We start from the raw sequence: 12,948 nt of genomic DNA on the forward strand, positions 1-12,948 counted from the left end.
ACCAGTTTCACTTTACTTGGGCATCTATTGCCTCTTCTCTCTTTAATCACAAGCATTTCACAAACTTTTCTCTTTATACTTCCCCCTTCTATATCCTCATGGAGTGTATTGTTGCCAGTTTAAACCAAGTAAGATATTGGAAGGAATCTTGTTCTGCCTTTAAGTCTTAAATCCTATCCATTGCCCACATTGATAGATACTTCTTAATGTTGAAATGTTTGTCACACTTTAACCACACACTAAGTTTACAGGACCTGACCTAAAGTCTTAGATAGGCCTCTGAAGCTTTTCTGGATATAGTATTTAAACTTCCAGGTACCTAATCTAGGTATCCACATTTGGTATGTGGATTTTCATTTCACCCATCTAAGACACTCATCCAAGGACCATGTAAATAATTGAAATTTATTCCATGTTGGATGTTCTCTACCTTTACCCAAGAAAAAGCCTTTTAAAGCCCCTTAAAGAAATAGTCAGTGTAACTATAGGATTGAAGCTCCTTTAGGAAAGATGGCTTCTGCATTATGCGGGGTTTTTGGATGTAATGAACCGAGACTCTTCAGCTATCTTAATAAAAAGAAGGTTTACTCTGAAGGCTTTAATGGAATTGAAACCGTAAGCCTCCTGACTTTTCTCTTTAGCTCTCCTTCCGAGTCCTGGAAGGTCGTCTCACACCTTCTCAGTCACTGTTGGTGCCTCTGCACCTTGGCCTCATGCTACTGACCAGCCTGGTCCTGTGTCCCCTGTTGGTCCACATCCCACAGGCAGTCAGTCTAATTGACTGGAGCTGATAACTGCCACTCCTGCTGCTCTCAGCCCATCCAACCAGGCTATGTCATTGTGGTCTTGGGGAGGATCCAACATATTCTTTCCCCTATGGGTTCTGATCAGATGAAAAACAAGAAGTACTAAGGAGACCAAAACATTGCTTTCATTGCTGATAAAGAATAGGCTGAAGGATTTACCTTATTGGGGAACCAACAATGACTCCCCTTACTCCAAATCCCGGAATTAAGCAGCTTTACAGCCTAGTCACAGGCACAGCTAGCAGGGGCAGGGCTCCCATCTGCAGGGAAGAACCCTAAGGAACAGAAGACAACTATGGGGTTCACTCTGAGCATTCCTAAAAGGAAGGGAAGAGAAAGGGCTTGACTATACGTGCCAACTTTTTCCTTTCACATGCTCCCAATCAAATAAGTCTCTCCACTACTCCAACCCCCTGGGGAGGAATGAGTAACAGGCAAGGAAGACACCAGTATTTTGCTAATCAGTGTTCCTCTACAAGAAGGAAACATCCCTCCAATGAGCATCATAGGTCATTAGGCTTGAGGAGGGGACTGCCTTTTGCCCAGGGATCTACCCCAGTCTGGGCAGTCAGTCACCCCTTCAGAAATAAGAACCTCAGTTGTTTCCCTGAGTAGAAGCTGTGGGTGGAAGAGTTGCAATAAAAAGGGGCTTTAGAATGAGTTAACCCCTTTTATTGGCATGTCCTGAGACCTGCCCTGTAATATAAGAACATCCTTATTTGCATTATGTGTATTTTCTGAATGACCAATCAGTTCATTTCTTTATGTCTTAACTGAGTTAACTCATGTAAAACTTCATAGTCATATTTGATCAGCCATCCAAGAGACAGAGCGCATTGCTATCAGGTAGGAGGTATATAGATAGATCTAGTCTGTACTATTTTACAGGTAGTAAGTGTGATCTGTTAATAAGACTTTCCCAGAGAATGTCATCCTGAGATTGTCATGGGCACAGGCAAAGCTACCTGAGCAGAAAAACCCCATGAGAATGCTTTAGAGCAGGGAGGACAAATAGCCTTTATCTTCAGGCACGTTCTTTGTAATCGCAGTGGCTGCCTGAAGACCTGGGCCAATAAAATTCTGAGGCTGTATCCCAACTGAGTGAAAATGAGTTCTTTGATCAAAGATTGTTGTCCACCACAGATGGAAGAAAAGAGAATGGAGGTACTTGTGCCAAGTATTTGTTCTTGATTCAAAGCATCTCCCTTAGCGATAAAGCTGCCCACCATATCAAAAGTAGGAAATGGGGAATGCAAACCAGGAAAGCTCAAAATAATTCCAGGTTCTTCTACCTGGCCTTACAGCCAGGCACACATCTCCAGAAGTTTGGATGGTACAAGGCAGTGTCAGCAACCTTTTCTATAAAAATCCATTTATTCTTTGTACAGCTACTTAACTCTGCCATTGTAGCACAGACACAGCCATAGACAGACCATAAAGGAATGGGTGTGGCTGAATGCCAATAAATCTTTTTTTCTACAAAAGCAGAGAATGGGGTATGTGGATTTAGACAGCAGGCCATAATTTACTCACCCTAGATGTAGCGAAGAGGCCAACTGCAAAACCCAGGATTCTAGAAGCTCCACCTGGTGTCTCCCTCTCTGCACAGCTCTAAAATGTTCTGTGAGAATCAAATAAGTTAACCTCTCAGAGGCTGGCTTTTCCACAAGGAAAATAATAGCAATGGAGTCCACTGAATCATTTCATAAACCTCAGTACAGAGTAATTGACTGTGATGTCCCTTCCTAGGCAGCAGTTGTGTTCTAACGTCAGCACTCCTGACAAAAGTCTCAAACTATCACAATTACCTTTGAAAGTTCTTTAAATCATCCATACGTTAGAGGATACATGAATTGAAAGCCATGAGTAGACTCAAGGAAGGCATGAAGGAAAAGCCCACATGCAGATGTTTAGGTGTATAAGATGTTCCTTTTTTAAGAGAACTGTGTGCTTCCTAGCAAGTAATGGGGGATGAGGACAGAATGGTAAAGTGTCATTTGCCTACCAGAAGAGTTCATGCTGTTGTAGTTTAATATTAAGCCTCCCATAGCTTTGGTTTACATTAATGTGTATTTTTGCTTTCAGGTTAATATAGTTAAAGGCATAAAAATAAGCCCTTGGTGAATATAGGTTAGACTTGACTGTAAGCCTTACTTGATCATGAGCATGTACACACTGCCCTTTGTAAGCTGTAAAGAAGGAATCTGCCAGCGGCTTCCTACCCACAGAAGTTGGTGGGTCTTGCTGCAATCATACGCATAACTAACATGTTCATGCCTTGCACATCAGTTTCTTTTTTCCTTGGGAGAAGAAATCATCCAGGACAATGGGTATGCTCATGATACAGCTCCACTGGATATTTCAGGTCATCTTTAAGTTTCATAACTTATGAGAGATACAAGCCACTGAGATACATGGCATTTATCCAGGAGTAATGTAAAGGCTCCAAGCTGCAATAACTTTCCCTGAGTCCTTCAGCTAACTGGCAGAAGAGCCAGGTTTAATGCCTGTTTCCTGTTCTGTCAGATGGGAATAAACATTTGGGCCAACTCATAGGGCTGTTTTAAGGAGCAGATGAGTTTTTAAAGAACTTCGAAGAATGCCTGGCTCAACCAGTGTCAGCTGTTGTTATTATTATCTGGACTCAGGTCAGGACTCAACTGAAGGCATCTGGGGGTTCCCATCTGTTGCCTGTGGGGTGCCCGGCAACGTGCTAGGTGTTGGACATATGTCATCACTGACGAATAGGGCTGCTGACATGGCAGGGGCTTTACCTCTCATTCTCAATGAACTGTTTCATTGCTAACAGGACAGTAACATGACAAAAGGGATGTGATGAGTTATCATCAAGAAGATAGGTCTCCTCTCTCTGTCACTTGAGAATAGCAGAGGAGGAACCAGGGCATGGCCTAGGGACTGTTGCTAGAGGAATCTGCTGCTTTATAGAATTTGGCTTATTTCCACTACTCTCCTCTCTCCTCCCCAAAATAAACTCAATTACTTGCAGCAGAGATCCAATATTTTCGCCTTTGCGAGCCAGACTGTCTCTGTCACAACTACTTAGCTCTACCACAGTAGTGCAAAAGCAGTGATGCACAACATGTAAATGAATGAGGATGGCTGGGTTCCAAAAAAACTTTATTTATGGGCACTGACATTTGAATTTCATATCATTTTCATGTATCATGGAATATTATTCTTCTGACTTTTAACCGAGTATAAAACTGCAAAACCTGTTCTTTGCACATGAGCGGTTCAAAAACAGGCAGCAAGCTGGCCCAGGGGCCACAGTTTGCAAGCCCTGATGAGAGCACTAGACAAAGAGTCAGACCTGTTAAAATTAAAAATCTGCCACCAGCTGGTTGTTTAGCCTGAACAATTTATGTAATGTCTCTGGGCCTCTGTTTCCTTGACTAAAAGCAAGAGACTTATCCTGAAAGAGCTCTAGGTTTCCTTCTTGCACTAAAAGGTGAGACCACATGATTTATAAGGACTTTGCACTCAGACCAACCACAACTTTAGACTTCACTTGACCTCTAACTTGCTGGGGAGGTTTGGGCAAGTTCTTAAGCCTTCAAATGCCTCAGTTTTCTCATCTGTAAAATGGGAAGTGATGCCAACCCAAGGTTATAGTGAATATTAAGTGATATGATGCTTGTGAACCCTTTAGCTCATGTATTCAACAAACATCTTTTTGTACCTAGAGTGCACTAAATAAGTGTTAGCCATTAAGAAAAACTATTAGAATTCTTATTAAAATAATAATAATAACAACTTTTCCCTGTTCCAGACCAGAGAGTGGTTTTCTTCCTAGTCCTGTGAGGAAAGACTGGCTGGGGCAGAGGTAGGGGGACTTCTTTTGAGCAAAACCTTGTAATTTGTGTCTACTTCCATTCTCTTCTTACCTGGAATGAAAGCAAAGAGCAAATTATTTTGATAAATGAACCTTGCCTCTCAGTTTACAGCTCACTCACTCCACCCAGTGGTGTGAAGTCAGTGGTAAAAAATGCAGAAAAGGTTGAGAATTTAAAATATTTTTATAGTTATTATTTTTTCATTCAGTATCTTCTGGCAAAATAGCATGATTTCATTTTACGACTATCCCCCCTTGATTCCCTGTATGTTACCATTTTTAAGGCCTGCAGTGGGTAGATGACCATTTAGCTGAGTGGCTCTCAGCAAGCAGGTCCTAAGAAGTGCCTTAAGTTCGACCAGCGGGAGTTGATCATTTATCTGTACAGGTGGTTATTAAAAATATTGTCCCGCAACCTCATTAAAAAGCAATGCTGCATTTAATAAACATAAGAGTGTGTCAGCAGCACCATTGAAATGTGGGAAGGAGATCAATTTCCTTTGTAATTGGGTACACCGGCATAAACACTCTCTTTTGAACACTTAATTCCATGTTGGTGTGTAAAGCAGCTGTGAAGGTTTCTGCTTAAAGGAAAAGCAGGGAAAAGGGCGGGGCACAGATGACAGCCACTTGCTGAATCAAGAAATAACTAACCTCACATGCTCAAATAATATCACTGAAAAAGAGAAGTCCACAAACTAGCAAGTGTTTGCCAAAGGCTTCCTCTGTTCCCCTTTTCTTTTCCAATGACCTGGTTTCAGTGGCTGCTATTTTTTGTTTTTAGGCCTTTGTCTCTGTGTGTACCCACTTTGCCTTCTGGGGACTCCTTCGACAGCAGGTGAAAGCAAGGCCTCGTTTTTGTCTGGGGCACTGTCAGCACGCAGCAGAGCCTGCCCTGACTTTGCTCCTCCTTGATCTGTCCACAGCCATGTCATCCAAGGAGAAATGAAGTAGTACATGTAGTAGAGAAATGGTGACAGGTTCAGGGGTGAGGCTGGCTTGGAAGGGACTTGGCAGCTTGTCTTTGTCATTCCTTCTCTCTCTTCATATGTCCATGTCTCTGTCTTTTCGTATCTCTATCTTCCCCTCAGTCTCTGTCTTAATCTCACTTCATCTCAGTCTCTTTTTTTTCCCTCTCTCCTGCCTCTTGTCTTTCTTTTTACATCTCTCCCCTTCTCCCTTTGTGCATTTCTCATCTCTTCCTGTTTCTCCCCTACCCCATCTCTGTTTTTTCACTCTGTAGCCTCTATCTGTGTCTTCTCCTCTTTACCTCTGTCTTCCTCCATGTGCCTGTCTCTTTTTCCTCCCTGCCTCTGAATTTCTCATGATTGTGTTGTATTCTCTGTCATTCCTTGTTGTAATACAGATTTTCATCTTGTGATAATGCCTCTATATATGACTCACTTCTCATCTCATAGTCTTCTGCCAAAGTTTTATGCTTGAATATGAGAATCCTTTCAAAAACTGCTTGGTTCTGAGCATGACTAGGTTATTCTTAATAACTAAGGGTGTAATTAAAGTGTAACTGTAAATATAATTAAAATTCCTCTTATGGATATGGAATTATGAAGCAATTAGACATTTTGACATGGTACTGAAGGAGCAGCTGGGAGGAGGGAAGGATGGTGTTTTTCTGGATATCTGCTCCACCCCCCTTCTTCTGGCCCTGTCCTCTGGTTGGTAGCCTTGGAGCAAGCTTTCACTTGCCTGGGGCACACGGAGCTGCTGGGCGAGAGAGTGGCAGCAGCTTGGGGTCAGGGGCAGTGAACAAAGCCAGCTGCTACATGACCCTTTTGAAAGAAAGATGCCACTAGAGGACCCTGAGAGAGCTGAAAAATAGTCACTCTTTTGCCTTCCTTAAGCAGTTAGGGTTTTCTATTCTAACTCTATAAAAAAGGGTTAGTTTGGGCTGATGGTGCCGTAAAATGATCATAAACATATCCACCCACATCTCACCTCCTCAGCAGGCTTTGTATATGTAAATGACCCACAGTTATTCAGTCTTTCAACAGTGCTTACTTTGTGATGAATGTTGTACTAAGCCCAGGAGATACCCAGTGAGCAAGGCTGACAAGGTGTCAACCCCATGAAACTTCTGTTTAATGAGAATGAGGGAAATGTGTCCATAAGCAATCCCAATAGTACATAATCTGTTATTATGATTTTGTAAATACAGGGTACTCTAATAGCTTATTATAAAGCCCCTGCCCAGGTTTGGGGCTTGACAAGGAATGCTTCCCCAGAGTATGGTTATTTAGGCAGATACTTCACAAATGCATGAGCACTGGTCAAACTGGGAGAGGGTAAGAGAGTTCTGGTGAAGATGACAGCAAAGGCAAAGGCCCAGCATTTCTGGAAATTCACAAACTCCTAAATCAGTATTTTTTTCCTGGGAATACCTAATGCCAAGTTCAGTGCTGAAGAGGGTATTCATTGAGACACTGATTTAGTTGGACTATTTGTTTATGAGGAAGAACAACCCATTAAAGTTCTCTCTCTCAAAAAAAAAAAAAGGATTGAGAGTTTCAACTATGTATATATATGAAAGGGAACTCAAGTGAAACCAAAGAAGCAGTTCTTTGTATGGGCAGGAACCAAGATGAGGCTGGACCCAAGGAAAAGCAGGTCAATGTCAGGACTGTCACTTCAGCACTTTCTGTTCACTTAATTCCACAGCTCTCTGCATGTTTCCCTGTCTTTCTTTTGCCTGCCTACTCACAGCTGGTGAATCCTTTTTGATACTAATTTCTATTTCATGTCTGCCACCCATTTGCAAGAGAGTGGATCTAATTGTGCAAGCTAATGGCCATCATCTGTACTTGGGCTGTGAGTAGCTGGGCCACCCTTGGGTTAGGTGCCCACTTGGAGCCCATCAGTATTTGCCGCAGGGCACAGAACCCCCTCATGTCTCTCCTCGGGCAGGGGACAGTGAGTAGGCAGAAGGGAGTTAGATGGAGCAGAGACCCTAGTGGAACCTACCTTACAGCAGACTTGATCTCTTAAACAATGTCATCCTTGATGGTTGTCCTGAGAATCAGCTGATATCATGCATAGGAAAAGTGCTGCAAATTTTAAAATACAAATACCTAACTCCCAACAAGGTCACTGTAAGGCTCAAATAAAGTGACATGTGAGAAAACATCATAAAACCACAAAAATATAGAAAGCTTATTGTTCATATTAGCATGATAGACATTTATAAAGTTAGAAGGTGTTATTTATAGTTCAGAATGGATGTTTCAAGCATGATTTCCACAAATCATTCCAAGAAGTGAGAGATTAAATTAGAATCTCACTCCACCACTTCCTAACTGTTGCTAGGAATGCTAACTAGACTTTTTTAGACAAGATTTTAAAAGTATTTGTGCCTCAGTTTCCTCTCCTGTAAAATGAGAGTAATAAGAGTAGCTATGTCAGGGTTGTTTTTGAAGAATGAATGAGCTGATATACTTAGATAAATGGAGCAATCTGTCCTGCGTGCCCAGTACAAGGGTTAGGACCAGAATTACCCCTGTTAGCACTGGAAATCCTGTGTTGGTCCAGTTAAATAGAGACAGACAGGCTTAGCTAGGTCCATGCCAACAGCATAACTCACAGAGAGGAAAGATAAAGTCAGATGATAATACATGTTCAGACAGGTGAGTCTGCTTCTTGGGGTGCTGCATGAAGGTCTTGGGAGCTCTTTGTTGAGATTGGAGGGTACCCTGAACAGAAAGGGAAGAGGGAAAACAGCATTTTGTATCTTAACTTTGATCCCTGGAAGATTGGAGGTCAGTTGGAAGCAGACTCTGGCCTGTATCTCTGTTGAGGGAGATAGAAATTTACACATTTAACTTGCATTCACCTTCTGATCCGAAGACCAATTTGCTTCTGTGTCAGTAAGGGCTTTTGCTTCACACCATGTCATTACTCCATGAAAGTCAAGCCTGCAGATTAATGTCTAAATCCCTTAGCCTGGTATCTCACACCTGCCACAGTCTGATCTCCTGTCCTACTTTTCAACCTCTGAGACCTTGACTAAAACTTTACTAAGTGAAGCAAAATACACATTAAAGTTTTATTAATGAAATAATAAATCTTTGCATCTGTATTATTTATCTATCACTGTGTAACAAATCACCCCATGACTTAGCTTGACAAAATGAACATTTGTTTTCTCACGGTTTCTCCGGGTCAGGATTCTGGGCATGGCTTGTCTGTGTCCTCTGGCTCAGAGAGTCCCACAAGCTGCACTCAAGCAATCAGCCAGGTTTACAAGCATCTCAAGATTTGACTGGGAAAGAATTCGCTTCCATGCTCACATGGTTTGTTGGCAGAATGCCGTCCCTCATGGATGGTTGAAGGGAAGGCTCAGTTCCTAACTGGCTGTAGGCCAGAGGCTGTCCTCATTTACTTACCACATGGGCTTCTCCTTAGGACAGTTCACAAACATGGCAGCTGGCTTCATCAGGCAAATGAAGAGTTAGAAAGAGAGAGAGACTGCAAATAAGACAGATGTCGCAAGCTGTTGTAACCCCATCTTGGAAGTGACATTCCATCACTTTGTGCCATTTTCTATTCATTGGAAGCCAGTCACCGCATCCAGTCCACGCTCAAGGAGAGAGGATTACACAAGGGTGTGAATAACAGGAGGTGGTGATCATTTGGAAGCTATTTTAGAAGCTGCCTACCATAACTTCTATATAGTTGCATGTTGAAGTGATATCATCACCTGTAACAACAGATAAATGCTAAAATGTCAGAGACTTAACCTAATAGAAAGTTCTTTCTCATTATTATAAAGTCAGAGTGACTGAGTGGGTGGGGTCCTTGGCTTATACAGTTTTTCATGCATTCTAAGCTGAGGATTTCATTGCCAGCTTTAAAAGGTGCCTTCCAGGGTTGTCCTGGCTGGCCATGTTCTAGAAGGCAGACACGAAAAATAGAGTCAGGGGATCACATTAGTTATTTTTATGGGTATGTTTATCATATCCACTCAAATTCTATTGGCTGGGCCTCAGTCACTTGATCCCACCAAGATATAAGGGGGCCCAGGAAACTCATTCCTGACTAGGCAACTACTTCCCAACAATAGCACTCCGCTATAGAAAAGGAGCATGAATCTTTGGTGAGCAGCCAGCCAGGTCTGTCACAGATACTTTGCCATGTAACAAAATGCTTTCAAATATATCATTTGATTTGCCTCTTCACAACCTATGCTATCTGTATTACTATCTTTGTTTTATAAATAGGGAAGCTAGCAAGTCTTTAAAGCATTAAAGTTTGTGTAATTGGAGAGAACAGGTTCAGGTCCCAACTCTGTCACTGAAAACCTGTGTAGCAATGGAAATATTCACTTCTCTGTGCTTCAGTTGCCTCATTTCAGAAATAGGGTCAATAACTATGCATTAGTTATTGTTCAATAGTTATGCATAGTTATTGTAAAGATTTCATATAAGCTACTTAGCATTATGTCTGGCACATGTAAATGCTTAATGAATATTAATTCTGAGGAAGATGATGATGATAACATTATGTGTGGAGATAAAGACTTTGAGACTCAAATGATATACCCTATACCACAACTAATACATGGCAGATGTTTAATACAAGATGAGAGCCAGAGATTTTAAGTAGCAACTTCCCTATTTTTAAAGTTGATGCTTTCCAAAAAGGCCATTTATCAGACCCCTGCATAAAGCAGCAGCAAGTAAACAGAAGGCGTAGTGCTAGTGTCTCTTACACCACTGTTTTGGTGGACTCAAGGTACCTAGTAGAATCAGTGCTTCATCACCTTTTCAAACCAACTATTCCTGTTGAATCCGGCCTTTGCCTTTTTGTATAAAACATATTGACTGAAGCTCCTTTCTATTTTGCACTCTGTGGTAAAATAGACCCTCTAAAGCCTATTTTTCAGTCTTTGTTTATAAATGGCTATCTTGCTAACTAGATAAAAGCCTAGGAAATGATGTAAGAGATGATATTTCATTTGACTCTTAAATTCTTTCACGTTTCTTCTGGAAGGTCCTTCACTCTGAAAGAACAGAAAAGCAATTTGCACATGAAAAAGTCACCTTTGGTGACTCTCAGCCATCAGATGCTACAGATCCACTGGGAGTAGCCAAGAGAGATCATCAGAGGCTACAACGCTTATTTTCAGGGTGTCTGCCTTTTCCTTACATAGAGTGAGGAGGAGGCAGAAATGGACAAATTGAATACTGGAGAGTCTCCATAGCAGTGGATTCGTGGGCATAGGGAGCAAATTCTCACTGTCAAAAATGAGGTCACCACTTAGACCCCTTCTTTCCAAGAGGTCCTTAAGGCACTTAAAGATCTTAAGGTCCTTAAGATACTTCTAGTATGGGCCCAAACCACACTAATTCCACTTAAGTAGATTATCAAAAGAAATCAGTTTTTTGGTAGAAAATAGTCATTATGTCTCTTGCAATTCCTTTTTCATCTTTTCTAGCTTTTCTTTACTTTCACTCTCCTTTTCTTCATCACAGTTTGGGATAGCTCTTGTCACATGATCTTTCCTGTCAATGGAATTATTCAGAACTTTTCATTCATTTTCTGAATTTGATTCATCTATTTCCCTATGAAAGCTCTAGATTGGTCTTGTGTTTCCTCATGTTTACTCCCAATTTTTCATATCATCCCAACTCCCTGATTTTCTTTCTCTGGCTCATTTTTTTACACAAGGCTTTTTCTTTAGTTTCAACACTCAGATTATTCCATCGAGGAACAAATTCATTATAGACGATTTTCTTTGTTCAAGTCAGCAAATTAAGTGGTCTTTAACTTTTCTATAAGCGCAATCCTCTAAGAAGTTCATTATTTCAACTTTATTAAATGCAAGAAAAGATACAGGCAGTGTCTTTCTAATGCTGGACAACCAAGGTGAAAAGAAGGGAAAAAAATACATTTGAAAGAAGGAAAAAAAATACATTTGTCATCTGGATATATCTAAGTAGACAGATCTAGATCAGCATCATAAAAGCTGAAATACTGTTAAAATCGTGCATGTGTGTCATGTGAGACCCAGGCATCCCATGATTTTAGATCGTACAGATTTTAGATTCCTCACAGGGAACCATCTCCAGTTCCGTTTCAGTGATTGTGCATCATCCTCTCTCTAGGAACCAATGTCGAGGAGGCCCAGAGCATCCTCAGTAACAGTGGACTCCCCATCACCTCGGCCGTGGACTTGGAGGATGCAGCCAAGAAGGCTGTGGCCAGTGTGGCAAAGAAGTGATGCCCTCTTCTGATCCCTTGGGGAAAGAAGTCCACGTTTCCAGAAAAAGGATGTTTCTCTGATCACTGTGAAGACCTTGGTTATCTCATTGGGAAAATGAGGTGGCGGGGGGAGGGTGAGCAAAAATCACTGTATGAAAAATATTAAGTCTGTAATTCTTTTTTGAAGAAGATACTTAGACCATCTAAATAATCTGATTTCACTTAATGTCTTTACTAAAATAATGCCATATGTTCTTGAACTTTTCTGTCATGATGAGCCTGCCCAGTGAGTGTTTTACTGGGTTAGGGGAATAATATATATGACCAAACAATGTGCATATTTATAGAATTTTAAGTCAGTCCCTGTTTTGTTTACAAGAATTTTGGTGGGCATTTCATCCCTTATAATAATAATAATAAAAAAATTACAGACCATAAAACATTTGAATAACATTGTATTTAATATATTTACTAGCAAAAAGGTACAGCTGAAGACATCCAAACAAATTGCTGATACTAGGTTTTTTTGGTTTTTTGGTTCTTTAGAAATTGCTAATTCCAACACATATTTAGAAGACTCATGAATATTCCGAGATAGTTTTTATAATATAAGGTCTACACTAATAGCTTTGTATTTTACCATTTGCCTTAATATTGAATATACTGTTTACCTCACACAAAAAAATAAAGCCAGAAGACTCATTTGTGACTTTAGTATAAAAAATTCCATTTTTATAGCAAAACTGAAGAACTTTGATTCTTTTGGAAATCTTTTTAATTAAGACATGTCAAGAAGAGACCACAATGAAGATCAAATTATGAATGGTCAGTCTCTTCTTTCTTCTCCCTTTTTATGGTAAAAAGATGGGAAAATTGAGAGTAATTGAGGGTAAGTGGCTTTTTCCATAATGTCCATTTTTGTAGGGGGAAAGAATTTGAATTAACTTTTTGTTTAAATGTTGGTAAATTTTTATGTGTATATCAAATTTGAATAAAATCCCATGTTTTATAAGCTCTAATTTGTGTATGTCTCATTTTAGTCAGTTTTATTCCTCAAACAACTTGTCTTTTACA

The 12,948-nt window shown here is 40.6% G+C and overlaps 1 protein-coding gene across 1 annotated transcript in view; it reads left to right on the forward strand.

The window, feature by feature from the left end:
• The window catches only part of SUCLG2 (succinate-CoA ligase GDP-forming subunit beta), a 318,113-nt gene extending 305,392 nt beyond the window's left edge, over positions 1-12,721 (forward strand). Inside the window, exon 11 of the mRNA XM_077128756.1 lies at positions 11,778-12,721. Within this exon, the coding sequence (XP_076984871.1) occupies positions 11,778-11,893 (116 nt within the window). The 3' untranslated portion in view covers positions 11,894-12,721. The remainder of the gene's footprint in view (positions 1-11,777) is intronic.
• Positions 12,722-12,948: the final 227 nt, after the last annotated feature.

Source organism: Tamandua tetradactyla, chromosome 15 (genome assembly GCF_023851605.1).
Source record: "Tamandua tetradactyla isolate mTamTet1 chromosome 15, mTamTet1.pri, whole genome shotgun sequence".
Taxonomy (NCBI): domain Eukaryota; kingdom Metazoa; phylum Chordata; class Mammalia; order Pilosa; family Myrmecophagidae; genus Tamandua; species Tamandua tetradactyla.